This window comes from Schistocerca piceifrons, chromosome 1 (assembly GCF_021461385.2).
Source record: "Schistocerca piceifrons isolate TAMUIC-IGC-003096 chromosome 1, iqSchPice1.1, whole genome shotgun sequence".
In the NCBI taxonomy this organism is placed as follows: domain Eukaryota; kingdom Metazoa; phylum Arthropoda; class Insecta; order Orthoptera; family Acrididae; genus Schistocerca; species Schistocerca piceifrons.
Genome location: NC_060138.1, coordinates 881,251,777 through 881,269,300, shown reverse-complemented (window position 1 = coordinate 881,269,300; position 17,524 = coordinate 881,251,777). Strand labels below are relative to the sequence as shown.

The following is a 17,524-nucleotide window of genomic DNA, read 5'->3' as shown; positions in this document are numbered from 1 at the left end:
CCTATTAAACTCCCTTCAGACTTAAGAGAGAGAAACATAAATATTTTTGAAACTCCCTCAAAACTTTTTCAGTACAGAAACCATTACAACAGTATAAATTATTTTATGTGCATTACAGTTTGACAGTTGTAATGCAATTACTGTAACAAAAAGATATGTAACTTACATATACAAGTAAATATAGCATAAATTATGTAGACGGACTCATAATTTGAAATGAAATACGCCTAGAATGCCATTGCACAGAATTATAATTTACTAAGTGCCACGTAGTAAACAGCGTATACTGAAGGAATATGATACGAATCCATGTCTGAAAACTTAGGTTTTGCTCCAGGCAAATTCCAGAATGGTTCCTTTGAAAGGGCATGACCGATTTCCTCCCCCATCATTGCCCCAATCAGAGCTTGTGCTCCATCTCTAATGACCTCACTGCTGACTGGTCGTTAAACACTAATCTTCCTTCCATCCTTTAAGCAATGTAGTTATCAGTGCACGTAATTCAATTTTACCTGATACAGTGTATTTTATCTATGTCATATATATATATATATATATATATATATATATATATATATATATATATATATATATATATATATATATATATATATATATATATATATATATATATATATATATATATATATATGGTTATAATAGAGGGAAACATTCCACGTAGGAAATAAATGTCTAAAAACAAAGATGATTTGACTTACCAAATGAAAGTGCTGGCAGGTCGACAGACACACAAACAACCACAAACATACACACAAAATTCAAGCTTTCGCAACAAACTGTTGCCTCATCAGGAAAGAGGGAAGGAGAGGGAAAGACGAAAGGAAGTGGGTTTTAAGGGAGAGGGTAAGGATTCATTCCAGTCCCAGGAGCGGAAAGACTTACCTTAGGGGGAAAAAAGGATGGGTATACACTCGCACACACACACATATCCATCCACACATATACAGACACAAGCAGACATATTTAAAGACCAAGTCTTGGAATGACTCCTTACCCTCTCCCTTAAAACCCATTTCCTTTCGTCTTCCCCTCTCCTTCCCTCTTTCCTGATGAAGCAACAGTTTGTTGCGAAAGCTTGAATTTTGTGTGTATGTTTGTGTTGTTTGTGTGTCTATCGACCTGCCAGCGCTTTTGTTCGGTAAGTCACCTCATCTTTGTTTATATATATATATATATATATATAAAAAGAAAGATGATGAAACTTACCAAACAAAAGCGCTGGCAGGTCGACAGACACACAAACAAACACAAACATACACACAAAATTCTAGCTTTCGCAACCAATGGTTGCCTCGTCAGGAAAGAGGGAAGGAGAAGGAAAGACAAAAAAGGATATGGGTTTTAAGGGAGAGGGTAAGGAGTCATTCCAATCCCGGGAGAGGAAAGACTTACCTTAGGGGGAAAAAAGGACAGGTATACACTCGCACACACACACATATCCATCCACACATACACAGACACAAGCAGACATTATATATATATATATATTCTTGGCCTTGGAAAGGGCAGTCAGAATGGTGTTGGTGTCAGAAAATCTTGTGCATATCATTATTGAAGTATATGAGAATATAACTTCTGTCATACCTGTACCTACATTTTTTATGATGTTTGTTGTTCAATTATATAGACTCCTTGAAAAGAAACTACACAGTTCACTGTGTGCTATCTGGATGAAAAATTTAGTTACACTTGGATAACACCCTAAACCATTATATAGAAAGTTGTGGACTATTCTGCAGGCTAAGTTTTCAGTATATTAATAACAAAACTGAAAAACATGTGATGGGCCTGAGATTTTTGAAACATAAGTTGAAAGTCTTACTACAGCACTCTCCTTATATTTTGTACAGGGATTTCTTGAAACGTTATTGAGCCTTTTGCTGTAATGTCATACTTGACCCATTCATGACTGAGTTCCTTTGGCTTACATGGTTTTATGGAACCCAAAGAGAAAGAGAAAAAGGCACGGAGAATAGTCTATGCTGAACTCATTTCCAACCATTAGTTGTAATTGTCCTTTCACCTATAGTAATTGTCCTTTCACCTATAAGATTCTCAGATGACTAAAGGCACTCTGCTTTTGCTCATGTGTTGAGAGTGTTTCATGACACACTGTGGAAATTATTACTTAGGATTACATGAGGGTATAAAAAAAATTCAAGGCTAGATCTCTTTGCAAGAAAGTACTTTATTTGCATATATCCATTTACACACTAATGCCTTGAAAGTAGCACAGCAATACAAAATTCATGATGTACAATTTTGCACTGCAGATGTGCCTCACCTTTTCCTATTATGTAGATGATGGGCAGTTCCACTTTGAAGACTATTGGTTTATCTCACGGTCTTACCTGTACAGCCACATTTCGTAATGATGCTAGACGTGGACAGGTCATCCACAGCACACCTTCCGAGTTCTTATCAGACTTCAGCACGGGGTTCCTTCTGCTCCTGGGTCAGCAACCTGGGACCTTGGGAACAAACTTGTCAGCAACATGCTGCATTTTGAAATCATGTTAGGTACATGTTCTATACATCATTTGGATGGTTCTTTTATCAAAATGATGTGGAACAAATCAGTTTGTGGGACATTTATACATGATTAGTGTTAACATTAATGAGCATATTTTTGTCAGACTAGTCAAACTACATTTAACTGAAAACTACTTTTCCTAAACAGGGGCTGCCAGTTTTGAAATAAAAATTTGTCCACAGAATCAGAGCAGTTTTCCATAAAAACAATGTAACTTAGACTTAAAACTTGCTTTACTACCTTTGAGATGTTTTATATTATTGGCAGTGATCAAAAACATTACTTTCTGCATACTGAACTCATTTCTGAGTGTCGACAGCTTTAATACTGGTTACTAATGGTCATTTTTTTCCTCCAGTGAGGATTTCCTGCACTGTTCCGTACAACACACTGACAATGGCCGCAATGTTGTGGATTATTCTTCAGTGATCCTCATGCCCATGTCACCTGCTGTTTTCAACACTTACAGGCATTTTACTCGAGGGACGTCATCCTGATCTCTCACTGTCTTCCAGTGATGTCCTCTCTCTTGACTCACACATGCCTCTCCACACACCTTGCACAACTCATTGCAACATGGCCATATACTTGCCAAATCGTGTCAAGCATCTCTGTGGTGGCTTTTCCCTGTTTCACACAGAACTTAATGTTCACTGTTGTTCTAACTTGCTCTCCATTCCAAAGTCATTGGTACTCTCTTGCACTGTCATCTCTTGGTGTGTTACAGAGTGAATCACGAAATGTTTTGATGACCCCCACATATTGGTGACAGGGAATATTTTTCAGATTATGTAATGACAAAGATGAGTCTAACTGCCTTCTTTTAGAAAAAAAGGAACCAACAGCATCCATGTTTGTGGAATATGCTTGACACACCCAATGATCCTGTATCATGCTAATTAACCAGCAAGAACTACGAGATAATTTGAATATTCCTCTGAAGTAACAGAACTGTCAAATAGTAAATATTAATTATTTCTGTATCAATATCATTAGCAGTGTGAGAGATACAATGGAGAATAGGTGGTTCTGTTGTTAATATAATTTTATTATCAAATAATTTTTGTTGCAGATCATAAAACAGCTGGTGACCAATGGGTGTTATCCTCAAATTACAACTGTGAAAGAGGCAGTGAAAGTGAAAATCAAGAATATGTTGGACTACTTTCAAATACTGGAAATATAACTATTTTTGATATTCGCAATAATAGAGCAGCTTTGTGCAATGACAATGTTTTTAACAATAGAAAAATTAGGACAAGTGTTTGCAATTCGCAAATTCATTTGCGTTTTTCAACTATAAGTGTGAATAGCATATCTGTGTCAGGCTTTGATGATAATATTTATGTATATGAACTGCTAAAGACAGGTGGACTCAGTCTTCGCTTTATGCATGATGGGCACAGGAAGACTAGTGTTAGAAAACGCTTCAACACCACGGATCATCTGTGGTATGGGAAAATCATTTTATCTGCTTCAGAAGACAAATCTTTACATTGTTGGCAGTTCTCGTGACTACTTCATGAAAGTAGCTTGTATGTTCTTGGACATTTTTATACAACTTGTTTTAATAAATAAGAGTTATTCAAAGTTAATAGTCTTACTTCAGTTATTTTATCCATCATTGTTACCCACAAATCCAACACCCTTTGTTTAAAGAATAAAACAAGCAATTTAGAAATAGGCAAGTAAATCATTACCTGAATTTTTTTTCTTCAAGTTATTACAACAACACTGATTGCTTTGTTATGCATACCATCAGTGCGATGTGACATTTTGTTTTTCAGCTTGCAACTTGTATCTTTTTACTTCTGATACAAGAGCATAGTTTTTTAATTTATAGGAGCCGTTACGTCGGAGTATGAATTATTGTCGCTTTTAATAAAGTTTTGTGCTACACTTCTACAGTGTTCATAAAATATTTAACGATCTGCTCTGCATTCTCAAGAAATTTCCTTGCAGTTGTAATTTACTATGTCATTGTCAATATCACTAATTATTGGTTTCCAGATGTTTTGTTAATACTTCTCACAATATACATATCACTGCATAATATTTTTTGCTGTTCTTATAACTTTCTTGTACAGTTAGCATCTGATTTTAACTGAATATTTTCCCTTGATAGCCTATTCAGCATTCTTGATTGTGTGAGGTGATTTTCTTATACCTTGAGTAATCCAAGTGTTTTACTTGCCATCTGTCATAACAGAATTTGTAATTACATAGAAATTGTTGAAACATCTCATCCACAATACTGTGCATCTGCAGATGCCAATTTGCATGTTTCTGCAGATGATAACAATTCTAGAGGTATTTTTTATTAATAAATCACATATGTATGTTTCTGTCACTGCACATACTGCTCCTATTAGGTATCCCCTGTGTAATCAAGGACTTCTGTTGGGCCATATGAGGGCTATTTCTGATTTCATAGAACAAAGAAAGAGATTCACCACAGGTTTGCTATGATTCAATTATGTATGTCCATGGCTGGTATGTTTGGGAGGGTGAAGCATTTACTCCTTTTGGGCTTTGTTGGTGGATGTGGGATGGAGTATTAGCAGTATAGTAGGGCTTGTGGAGTAGGTTAAGTGGGTAATGCTTCTCAGTGATAAGAGTGATATCAGTAATTATCAGCCTGTTCCATTGCCAATATATCTTTCTAGTATTTTAGAAAGTGATGTGCTCTGAATGATAACCCATCTTAGTAATAATAAGATGCTTAGTAAATCAAAATTTGGATTCCAGAATGGCTGTCAAACTTGTGGTGCTCATTAGATTCTGCAGCAATTAAATAACAAGGCACCAGCTGGTATTTTTTGTGATTTATTGAAGGCATTTGACTGTGTAATTTGTTACAAAAATTAAGTTTTCATGCAGGTAACGATGTTAGTAAGACATGGCTTACATCAGACTTAACAAGAAGAATGTATAAAGCTGCATGTCTTAATTCAACTACTGCAGACAGGATATTTTTTCTGATTGGAAGGAAATCATTAATGGAATTCTTCAAGTTCCAATATTGAGTCCTCTTTTTCCCCATACATGTTAATAGTCTTCCATCTGACACGCACCAAGCAGAATTAGGTCTTTTCTGCAGATGCCACAAGTATTATAATAAATTACAAAAGAAAAATAGCAACAGAGTGTATTAATGGTGTGCTTCTGAGTGGTCCATCAAGTTCCAGTTTATGCACTCAGCAGAACATCTGGGAGAACATTATTAATCAGTCACACTGAGGAAATGAGAAAGAACAGAGGATATTGTAAATAATCTGTTTATAGCGATTATTGATTGGTTTTCTGCAAATGTTATATCACTCTTAATGTTAACAAAACAAGGCATCTGGTTTTGTGATTATAGTTGTGTACCCCACAATATGAATACCAATGGTTCTCACTTGATGCTTGGATCATATGGCTTGCTAATAAAATGGGGAAGATAGGTTGAGTGAGCTTCTTTTAGAAAATATATGGGGGCTATTGTCACATAAAGCAAGATCTCTTCTGTTACTGGTGTCAAAGGGGCACCTTTTTTAGTTTAGGATCAAGATTCAGGCATCCTGTGAGGCAAGTCACAATGAAAGAAAATTTCTACAAAATGCTTAAGAATCCACAGAAAAAGCTTATTTCATCAGAATATTAGAAGGATTGAGTAATAAGCTAGATGAGCTTCATATCTGTTTCAAAAATTTAGAGCGTTCTGCAAAAATAGGAATCCTGGTTCTATCTGAGCACCACATAACCACAGGGCTAGAGAAGTTAAATATAAAAGATGAAGCTAGTGACTAATGTGTGTAGAACTAATATCGGAAAAGGAGTTGTTACATACATTATTACCAAACAAAAGTTCGAAACCATTAAAAAAATAGATTCTGTATTGCTCAAGATATAGAAATATGCTTATGCATTAATAATGAAAAATAGTTCACATTTAAGTGCAACTACATACAGATCCCCACTGGGGTATTCTTAACAGTTTATGAACCATAAAGGTTAACTTTTACGAGCTTTCAGAGCTAGTGGCTTCTCTTCCTGGCAGAAGAGTTGAAGGGGAAGGAAGAGGGGTGAAGGAAAAGGACTGGAGAGGTTTAGGGAAAGGGGTACTGTTCAGAAAAGTTACCCAAAACCCGGGCCAGGGGAGACTTACCGGATGGGATGAGAAGGAAAGTCTTTGCTCCTCACCCTGTCTGGAAACTCTCCCCGAACCCAGGGTTCTGGGTGACTTTTCTGAACTGCACCCCTTTTTCTAAACCTCTCCAGTCCTTTTCCTTCACTCTCTTCCTTCCTCTTCAACTCTTCTGCCAGAAGAAGGAGCCACTGGTTCCAAAAGCTTGTAAAATGTGACCTTTTTGTGTGTATGTTCCCATGCCACTGCTTGGTGGGTGGACTTTTTATCTATCCATTTACATTATATTGTCAGTATTGATTATTTTTGTTGTTACTATATTAACTGTCAAACAGCAGCAAACAGTTAATAGTCTGGAATTTCATATAGATTTTCTAAAGGATCCTGATGAGAAAAATGGTCTAGAACCCTTATTTGGATCCTATGGTTTGATCTCAGTAATTAACTTTTCAGCGTGGGTGGATAAAAACAGGAGGAAACGAATTGCTAATGCTCTCTTTGATGAAGCACAAAGCAAGAAAATAATTGGGAACCCAGTAAAAAATGATCTCCCTGATCATGATGTACAGTTAGTTACGATAAATAATATAGTGTCTTACAGTGTAGGTACTCAAGGAAACTGGTTAGAATAATTCATGATTCCATGACAAACTTTTCAAGAATAGATTACAAGAGTTAATGTGGGATGAAATTTATAAGAAACCAAATGCTGCCATAAAATTTAATTGTTCCTTGATAAATTCATAACATTATTTGAAAATAGCTTTCTGCCTAATGTAATCTGAAAGGACATCAAACAGCCATGTAAAACCTCATGGATCATTAGAGGTATTAAAATGTCTTGTTGCAGAAAAGGGAAATGTATCTGTTGACAAGATCAAGTAAAGATCATACAGTATATGTATACTACAAAAACTACTCAAACTTACTAAGAAGAGTAAGTCGAGGAACATGCACATTATATAAAAAAATTAGTACCTATAACAACATATGTAAGGCTATATGGAATGTAGTAAAATGAGACTGGACAACAGGCCACAGAACAGAATAACATCACCATTGATTTAAATCGATGGGATATAAATGACCAGTCCCAGGTAGCTAATGTATTTAACAATCATTTCTTAAATGTAGTGGAAAATGTAGAGATGAACAGTTCAGGAGAAAAGTCAGAGGAGTATGTTGAACAAGCAGCTTTCATAAAATTCAAACATGTGGATGTCACACCTACGTTTCCCATCAAATTAAGAAAATTATATATTCTCTCAAAAATAAAATCTTATCTGTATTTGACAGTGTTTCCAACTGCGGACTAAAGACATGTTTCCTTATAATAAGTATTGCTTCTGTGTTTGTTTGTGGGTTAGGAGCACCCAGCGACAAGGTTATCAGCACCCATACAAAATTAGTAGAAATGAATAATGTGGAGGAAATGTGAGAAAAGAGATGGAAAGCAATCTTAGGAAAAAAAAAAAAATTGCATCCAGTTGCCCCCCCCCCCCCCCCCCCAAAAAAAAAAAAAAATCTCACTCATGATCACATGTGCAGTCACAATAGCTCACATAATGGAAGACAGCACTAAAATTGTTCAGGTGTTGTAAAACTGTTAAATAAATGTAAGTAGGACAAGGGAGACCTAAAACAGATGCACAGAAATATGTAGCTGGCTGGTCACTTTAAAAACATGGCTGAGCAAACCATCCTGATTATATATTAAAAACATTGCCCTAAATTTGAACAGTTTGCAAAATTTTTAAAATCATATCACGTTTGTTTGATTGCCAGTTAAAATAGAAGGCAATTCTGTCAGCAGATGAGCTATTGCCCTTTGGTTGGAAAATAAAACACAGTCTAGTAAAATGTGGCACAAGCCACAAGCACCACCCATTGAAGGGTCCTCATCCCAGTGCAGGAAGTCATGCATCATGGGGCTGTGGCCAATGCAAAGCAGAGTAAGGAGGACCTCATCCCACATATACTGCTGGAAGAGGAGGTACACCACCTTGTTGTGAACTTTAGTAGACGCAGCTTATTGTCTGTCACTTCCAGCCATTCTTCTTCCCATCGACACATGACTCTGCACCTCAACAGTGAGGCAATAGCATGTAGGGGGTTGGCAGACGGATGATCACAGCACATTTGTTTTTGTGAAATATAGAATGCATCACTAACTCACCACAGTTTTCCAAAAACACTGAAATATTCCATTGTTAAATCCCTCTATAAGGAAAAGGATAGGAGCAATCTCAATAGATACAGACTTGTTTCACTGCTACTATATTCCAAAATTTTTAGGTCAATTATTCTAGAACAGTATCACACCCAAGCAACAATAATACCTTCAGTAAATCAGTCACAAAATGTTACAAGCACTACATAATAAAATACTTCCAGTTGGTATTTTCTGTGGCATATCTAAGGTATCTGACTGTATAAATCAATATTTTCTCTTAGATAAACTGAGGCTTTGTGGAAATGGAGGTATAGGCAATCAATGGATAATGACATTTCTAACCAAAAGAATGCAGAAAGTTGTACTTAACAATGCAAGCAGGGGAGATTCTTCTGACAGGAGAAATCACTTGTAAGAGTTTCACAATGGTTAATCTCAGGTCTCCTATAGTTTCTCATATATATAAACGATCTTCAGTCTGACATACAACAAGAAGCCTTGGTCCTTTTTGTGGATGATATTAGTTTTGTAATCAATCATATAACAATAGATGAAATGGTAATTATTTTTTTAAGAGTCTTATCAAGTAGTGTTCTGTGAATAATCTCACTCTTAATTTCTAAAAGACACAAAATAGTCAGTTCTATACATGCAGAGGGACTACACTACCAATAAGTGTGACACCTGGCGTGGAAATAATGAGTAGGGTCTACCCACATTGATGAGAATTTAAACAGAAAAAAAGCAACTTTTGAACTCCTAAAACAACATAATTCCTCCATATTTGTACTTCAAGTCATTGTGAATTTTGGGGAGAGACAAATGAGTAAGTTGATATATATTGCATATTTTCATTCAATAATGTCATATGGAATAAAGTTCTGGGGTATTTTTTGATTGATTTCTTTATTAATCCATGTAACAATTTACACTGTGTGGATTTCGTCAGCAAAATCATATACAATACAATATTCCTACAATTTATACACATAAAATTAATATTTACACACATTTTTAGGTATCTTACATTAGTTTTATATCCTTATGTAATTTTCTTATAGTACTGAACAATTCTAGATTTCATATTATAATTTTTCCTTGTGTATTACAATGCAGGCTTAATTACACTACGTGTTTTAATTCAGATAGTCCATTACTGTGTAATAACTTTTATTTAATAAAAATTTTTTTAGTTTTGTTTTGAGCTTTCCAATTTTGTCAATATCTTTTATATTTTGAGGTAATTTATTATATAATTTAATGGCATTGTACAGCAAGCTCTGCTGAGTTTTAACTTGATTTTTCCTCTCTAGGTGCAGATTGTATTGGTTTCTAGTTTCATAGCTGTGTACTAAAGAATTTTTAACATAGCAGTCAATATTTTTTTTACATACATAATACTTTGAAAAATATGTTCACAGGGGACAGTTAGGATTTCCAGCTTTTGGAAATGTTCGAGGCAGTGAGCCCTACTGCCGCTCTTGGTTATTATGTGAATTGCTCTTTTCTGTGATTTGAAAATTATTTGAATATTTTTACAGTTGACTCCCCAAAATATTATTCAACATTTGAGTCATCTGCAAACAATACTGTTTTTCCATGCTTGATGCTCTGTGGGAAGTCATTTATGTAAATGAGGAATAGTATTGGGCCAAGGACACTACCCTGTGGGACACCTATATTTACATAATTTGGGTCTGAAGTATGCTTTACAATATAGTTTGACCAACTTGAAATATGTGAGATTTCAGTTATCTATTTTTTAGATATAACTAGAACCACTTTTTCACAAGTCCCCTTATTCCCAGTTCATCTAACTTATTTAACAATATGTTGTGGTCTACTGTATCAAACGCCTTAGTTAGATCAAGAAATATACCCGTTGTGTAGTTCCCTTTATCTAATGCTTCTAGAATGTGTTTTGTGAGGTGTGCTGTTGCTGATTCTGTGCTTTTCCCTGATCTAAATCCAAACTGGTCAACAGACAATAACTTGTATTTATTTAAATAATTCATTGGCTTATCTTTCATAATAGTTTCTAATATTTTTGCAAAGCATAAGAGTAGAGAAATTGGCCTATAATTTTCAATTTTTCCTGCATCACCTTTTTTGAAGAGAGGTAGTAATTTAGCATATTTTAAATAGTCTGGAAAGGAGCCCTGCTTGAAAGATTGATTTATAATATCAACTAAAGGTGGAAGTAGGCTCTTGATACAGTCCTTTATTATGAAAATGGGGACTTCATCCAGACCAGCTGAGTTTTTGTTTCTCAGTTTGCTGACTGCTTTGTAGACTTCTTCTTGTGTTGTAGGGAATAACACCATTGAGTGTGATACACCATTAACTCTTTATCTGGCAATGTCGCTCTTGAGCGGCATTAAAATTGTGAACTATTTTCTGCGACATGTTGCAAGTATCATCCTTGGAATGGTAATGGTGCTTGCAAGCAACATGGCTTTTTTGTACAACGAAAATGCCTTACAAAAGGAAAGAGAAGGTCTTGAAGGTGAGTTATTACACAAATGTCCCAGTGAATGATGTACTACAGTATGACAGTTTTGGTCACTGACCAGAGTGTGGATCAAAAGGGAAGATACAAGCATTGCCTTCAGGGGATTTGACTGTAAAATGTGGAATTGTTCCATGCTCTGTAGCAAAAATTAATTGTTTTACAACATTTCACATGAAATAGTGTAAAACGCAACAATTTTTTCAGCTACAGGAACAACATTATAGTATTTATTTTTTAGCACCATTGAATAATGATATTTACAGAAAACATATTGCATTTTCAAAAAAGAAAAATTGTTCACATGATCATATACATCTAATATAATCTCTTGAGTCCCGAAGATAAAATAAGTGAGGAAAATTGTTTTCAGTGTTATTTTTATTAGTCCTACACATAATTACATTCAGTATTACATTATTTGTACAGTCCAAAATATTTTAGGTACACATATGTGGACTTCAGGTCTTAACTGGTAAATAAATAATACATTGAAAAACAGATTAAAGTTTTTGTTGATGGAATTTTACAAAACAATTGTTTTTAGTCACACATGAATAAACATTGCACTTCTTGCACAAGGTTCTTGTGCAGGATTTGCAATCTTCAAAACGACATTTAGAAGCATTCTTTGCCTCTGCGTATTGGGGAAGATGATCAATCCGGTCATATCGAGTTGGCTTCCTTGGCATGGAAACAACTTTTCTTCTTTTGGGTTTATTGTCTTCATCTTCTCCTGAGCTGTCAGTGATCTCCTGTTCATCAAAGATTATTTCTTTGGAGAGTTGTGACGACCCTCTGACATGAGAACCTTTATCAATACATTGGCCACATTCAGTCTGAAGTTTATTAGGGACAGTCTGTTACACTTTGGTACTAATTCTTTTGCACAGGTTCTTTTGTACATAATCCAGCAATTAATAATAGCTAAATCAATAAAATGGTTAAATAGTCTGATTGTCCATTTTCTTGTTCTGGTATTTGACCTGTAGTAGGCCATGAATCTATCACATAGGTCAATACCACCCATGTTAAAATTGTAACTCTTCACAATAGTTGGTTGTGGTACATCAATACTTCTGTTCTGCGCCTTTGACCATCGCTTACAAGTAACTTGCGGCTCACTCCCAACAAAAGACGATACCAAAATGACAGCCTTGTTATCTTTCCATTTAAGTGCACACAGCTTTTTGTCTTCCCTCACATATTCATCCCATTCACCTCTGTTTAGATCACAATCAGTTTTGAATTTTGAAGCCGCATCAAAAATTCTGTTTTTCATTACACTACCTGTTTGATGTATGTTGTTGCTTAAGAAAAACTCAATTGACTTAATATGCCTGTTAAAAATCTGTCACTATATATCACATGCTGCCCATTGTTTGGAACTGTCACAGTCAACAGCTTAATTACACTTGCACCTAAACCTATTTCTTTTAATTCAGTGTCGGGCACTGTTCCTTTGCCAGTATATATTATGAAGTCAAGAATTAAACCATCTGAAGATGCCAAAATAAAGTTTTTTAACCCAAGAGGATTGGGTTTTGATGGCACATAAGTTTTCATTGCACATCTGCCAGAGAATGGAATCATCTGCTCATCAATTGATAGGTGCTTAGATCGTGGCAAAGCGAGACACTTATTCCTGAAAACATTAATCACAGGCCTCACTTTCCAAAGTTTGTCACTCCTATCTTGGTCACGTAAATTATTCACAAAATGTAAATGATTGCGTAACTTGAAGTATCTGTCCCGAGTCAGAGTATCACTGATGAGAGGCAGATCAAGTAGCCTATTCCAGTACATCTTGGCTTGTGGTAGCTTGAGCGTACCCATTAGAATTTCGATCCCAACAAAGGAAAGAATTTCGTTCATATTTGCTTTCAAATTCTTACTATTACTTTGCACATGATATAGATTTGTCAGTTCTGCAACAACATTCCAAAAATTCTTATCATAATATTCGAAGAAGTATTCAGCAGGATCCCTTAACACACCATCTGTCATATCTTCGAAATCATCTTCACCCGGTTCCTTGTTTTCCATTTTTGAGCACTTCCATTTTAATGTACATTTATGTCCACTGTCCTGCGACAAACCATGCGTAGGGTCTTCTATTTCGATGTCTGCTTATTCAGTAGTGACTGTAGAATCAGGGACAGCCTCCTCATCCGACAATTGTTGACTCTCATCGTCTGAAAGTGAACTGAAGTTACTCTCCTCCAACATCCAAAGTACGTCTTCATCGTTGATTACTGAAAATAATGCCATAAATTAATTTTTGATGTTTAAATAATCGAGATCGTAAACATTATATAACATTTTGCCATAACAATTGGATAATTATGAGGATTTCTTCACATAATACCATAACAACTAAAACTTCACAATGAATAAGGTAAGCAGGAAAACTTTGAGGTTGAGACCTGAAGTACACATACGTATAATTCGACTTTCGATGTCCACTGTATTCACAATAAGAGATAATTTGGAAAAAAATATACATCAATCACATTTGTGACTATTTTTACATATGTAAAGCAAAAAATAAAGTAAAGTTAGCGTATAGAATAAGGTATTATTTTGAATTACCTTCAGAGTGTGTGCCGTGTGTAGCCATTTCTGCGACCCGTATCTTCAAAACATCACACAGGGCACTGCAAGCAGATTGTGGTGCAATCTGGTGGCATGAATTGAAACTATGAAGCTTCCACAAACGTGTACTAGAGGTATTTAGTCGATAGAAACTGTTCATAAGCTTTACGAAATAAAACCGCGAAGTCCACGCATGTGGACCCCCGGACTGAGGAGGATAAGTAACTTAATACTTTTTTTTTCAAAATATTACTGTTGGCAACTAGTCCATGATTGTATGAGTAACATTTCCACATAAATCCTTGACCCAGTAGATGAGTATTTCCTTTCTTCCCTTCCAAATAAACGAGGCGGCGCTAAGCGTAGTTAGACCAGCAATGCACAATGTTTTACTCCTATTTCCAATGTTTTTCTCCCTCCTCTAACTAAGAAAGAGTTGAGCTCTTATAAGTGATAAAAGCCTATCAATAAAATTAAGCAAAAATGTATCATATGTTTGTATTATGTCATAAAAATGTGATATATAATTAATTTGTATATGTGATGTGAGTGAAGATAAGTTGAAGCTAACAAACAAACTGTAGTAACAGAACCCAGTTAATGAAAATTTTTATGACATTTTGAAAATTAAGAAATTTATGTTCATAATATAACCAATGGATGGAATGTCAGCCATAGGTATAAGTTATCATGTTATGTATAATGATGTAACTCAATACTTGTATGAATTTTCATTGGAAACGAAACTCTACATGAAGAAATGAACTTCAAAGACAAGCAATTTATACAGTGTTTTGGACGGCTATATGTGTCTTTCAACAAGTGCACGGTCAACTGTGGTGACATGAACATGCATGTGCAACGAAATAACTTATGAATATCGTGGCTCACAACGCTTGGCAGGTACTCACCTCATCGACAGATACTGTTGGTCAGGGTACTCTCCACTGAAAATGTGAGTACGACAGGTAATAATGATGCCCGGGCCATAAAAATGGGGATCTTATGCCACAGCGTCGGATATTGAACAATAAGCACACACTCACTGCACCCAGAATGAATACAAACACCACAGCAATTCTTCGATACATGGCACTCGGGTGAAAGTGTGACACTCAATGTGACATCAAAACCACGAAAACGAGTGCATGCAAATGCAACGGTAGCATATAGCATGTTTGTAGTGCTTCAAGAATTTCAGAGTAAATTCTAGAAGAAGAACAAGGAAACTTTATGTAGTATTCTGTGCTCTTTAGTGTCTCTGTTGATTGTAAAAAGACTAATGAGCAACTTAATATAGATTTCTATGTTCATTCATGTATTGGACTCATTTGAGACTAGAGACTTTTAACTTACTTCATGTCTTGGACTCGGAGAAGTCAAGACACATGTTCACATTTTCATGTGGTTTTTAAACTGTCTCAATGTACTTAATTATTTCTAAAGCTCGAGATATGAGTGAGACACTGAAGTTATTTATGGGTCTAAGAAGAGAATTTTGTTCTGCATAGCAGTTCTAGTACATCGTTAATCAATGAGTACGTTGGCACTAAAGTTCATATATGTGATCAATAGATTACAGAAATAAGAAGATATTATTTCTGTCGCGTTAGAACGTGGCGACCCAAGTGACAGAACCTGAAGAAAACTGGAATTTTAAGACAGAAGCAGGAAGAAGATGATATGAGTTGTTGCCATAGCAACCAGGCCTAACAAGATACGAGAACTGTTCCCAGGAATTGTATTGAGTCCAATAAACCAATGGAAGAAAGTTGCAGTGCGACACAGTAAAAGACGTGAGAAAGTAATAGCAGCAAAAAACCAGAGAGAAGACCTCAACTTTTCAACTAAGAAGATTGGGAGTGGAGAATAAGCAGTTTTTACACACACAAATCGCGCCAACATAGTAACCAGCCTCCGACGCCAACTGCACCAGCTGCTGCTCACCAGTGCTGACTCCGCGTCCGCTCGCCGACAACGACGCTTGAAACCAACATTTGACGCTGCCAGCGCCAGTGCTGTACACCGGCACTGATTACACATTCGCTCACCAACACAGCTAGAACTCTATGCTGGGTGAGTGAAAAACAATAATTGTTTGGTAAAGTCGAAGGAACTGTTGAATGATAAACTGTTAGTATAGTTATTATACTCAGAAGGGAATTTTTTTAATGATCACTAGGCCTAAAGGTAAGACTATGGATCAGGAACATCAATGTGGAACCACTTCAGAGCCAGCCATGGCTGGGGAAGTCGAGAGGGGAGTGCCAGACTGGACGGAGTTAGTAAAGTTAATAAGCATCACTTTAAGTGAAAAGCTAGAAGCACAAAGTGCAGCTGCAAATGCACAAATTTGGACTTTGAAAAATTAGATGCACAGGGACAAGAACTAAATGCTAAGTTAGATGATCAAAGAACAGAGTCAAATGCTCAGAATGTAGCTCTAAGGAGAGAAATAGGTTTAGTACATTCTAGTTTAAATGCTCAGAGTGAAACGTTGAACAGTCAAGCAGCAAATATAGTTTTATTAAAGACTGAATTTGACAGTCTTAATAATAAAGTCGAGAATCTGAGGTTAGATTTAAAGAGTGAACTCAGTAGTTCTTTGAATACTCACGTTAATCAACTATTTACTGAATTTAACCAGAGACAGGATGAGCAACTTCAAGATTTTACTAAAAAATTAGAATTTGGCATTGAAGATAAATATAATAATGTAGAATCTGAATTTAGTGAAAAATTAAAATTTTGTTAAAATGTATGTAATGTTAAATTTAATTTTATAAGATAGGAAATGAATACTTTGAAAGAGAGCACAGATCGACCTAAGGAAGTATTGTCGATTATTCAATCAAAAATCCCAGGTGTTACTACATGAGTTGTAAGTTCGCGAGTAGATAATGTAGGACGAAATTTTAAAGGAGAAATAGCCAACTTTGACCTTGTAAATGTAAGTAGTTTGGTGGAAACATTTGAACTAATTAAAGATCGAGAAGTTACCAAGAGTATAATTTCCGGAAACATTTCGACGGTTGCTTTTTCCGAACTTAACGGTGTTAGCAAGGTTCAGGACGAGTTGTGAAAAGAATTAAAACTTGTCCATGACTAAGTAGAAAATAGAATAACTTTACCTAATGTTGTGTTACCTAGTAAAGTGGTAATTGTTTTGTTGTGGGGAGGCTTTCACACAAAATTTAATGAGAAGTGTTGGTCTGTAAGTAATCGAGTGAGGTTAATGTCAGATCCATGGGATCCGGGCAGAGTCACATCTGTCTCCCAGGGACATTAACGTTCTGTGTTAATGGGCAGAGTTACAACCGTCGGATCCCTAGTTGTTTTTTGTGTTTCTTCTGTACTATTTTTCCTGCACTGAATTCCCTTCAAATCTTAAACTATTCTGTAATCTATTCTTGAATTATCCTATAAAGTTAGTAATTCGGAAACCACATATGACTACAAGATTGAGGCCAATTTAAGAGAATCATCACTAGACATGAAGTGAAATGAATAGAATATTATATTAGTGGGAAGTATAATATTATGGTACTATTTAAACCGAGTGAT

General features: G+C 35.6%; 3 protein-coding genes across 5 annotated transcripts in view; 1 reads left to right on the top strand and 2 right to left on the bottom strand.

The window, feature by feature from the left end:
* Positions 1-4,149, top strand: part of LOC124793631 (WD repeat-containing protein 73-like) — a 130,707-nt gene extending 126,558 nt beyond the window's left edge. For all 3 annotated transcript variants that reach the window (XM_047258036.1, XM_047258035.1, XM_047258037.1), the window contains one exon: positions 3,627-4,149. In XM_047258036.1, the coding sequence (XP_047113992.1) occupies positions 3,627-4,069 (443 nt within the window). In that variant the 3' untranslated portion in view covers positions 4,070-4,149. The remainder of the gene's footprint in view (positions 1-3,626) is intronic.
* Positions 4,150-12,134: 7,985 nt separating this feature from the next.
* On the bottom strand, positions 12,135-12,647 carry LOC124776217 (piggyBac transposable element-derived protein 3-like). Its single transcript, XM_047251073.1, has one exon. It carries the CDS (start codon positions 12,645-12,647, stop codon positions 12,135-12,137), a length of 513 nt encoding a protein of 170 aa, XP_047107029.1.
* Positions 12,648-12,676: 29 nt separating this feature from the next.
* On the bottom strand, positions 12,677-13,411 carry LOC124776210. Its single transcript, XM_047251060.1, has one exon. The coding sequence runs from the start codon at positions 13,409-13,411 to the stop codon at positions 12,677-12,679; it is 735 nt and encodes a 244-aa protein (XP_047107016.1).
* Positions 13,412-17,524: the final 4,113 nt, after the last annotated feature.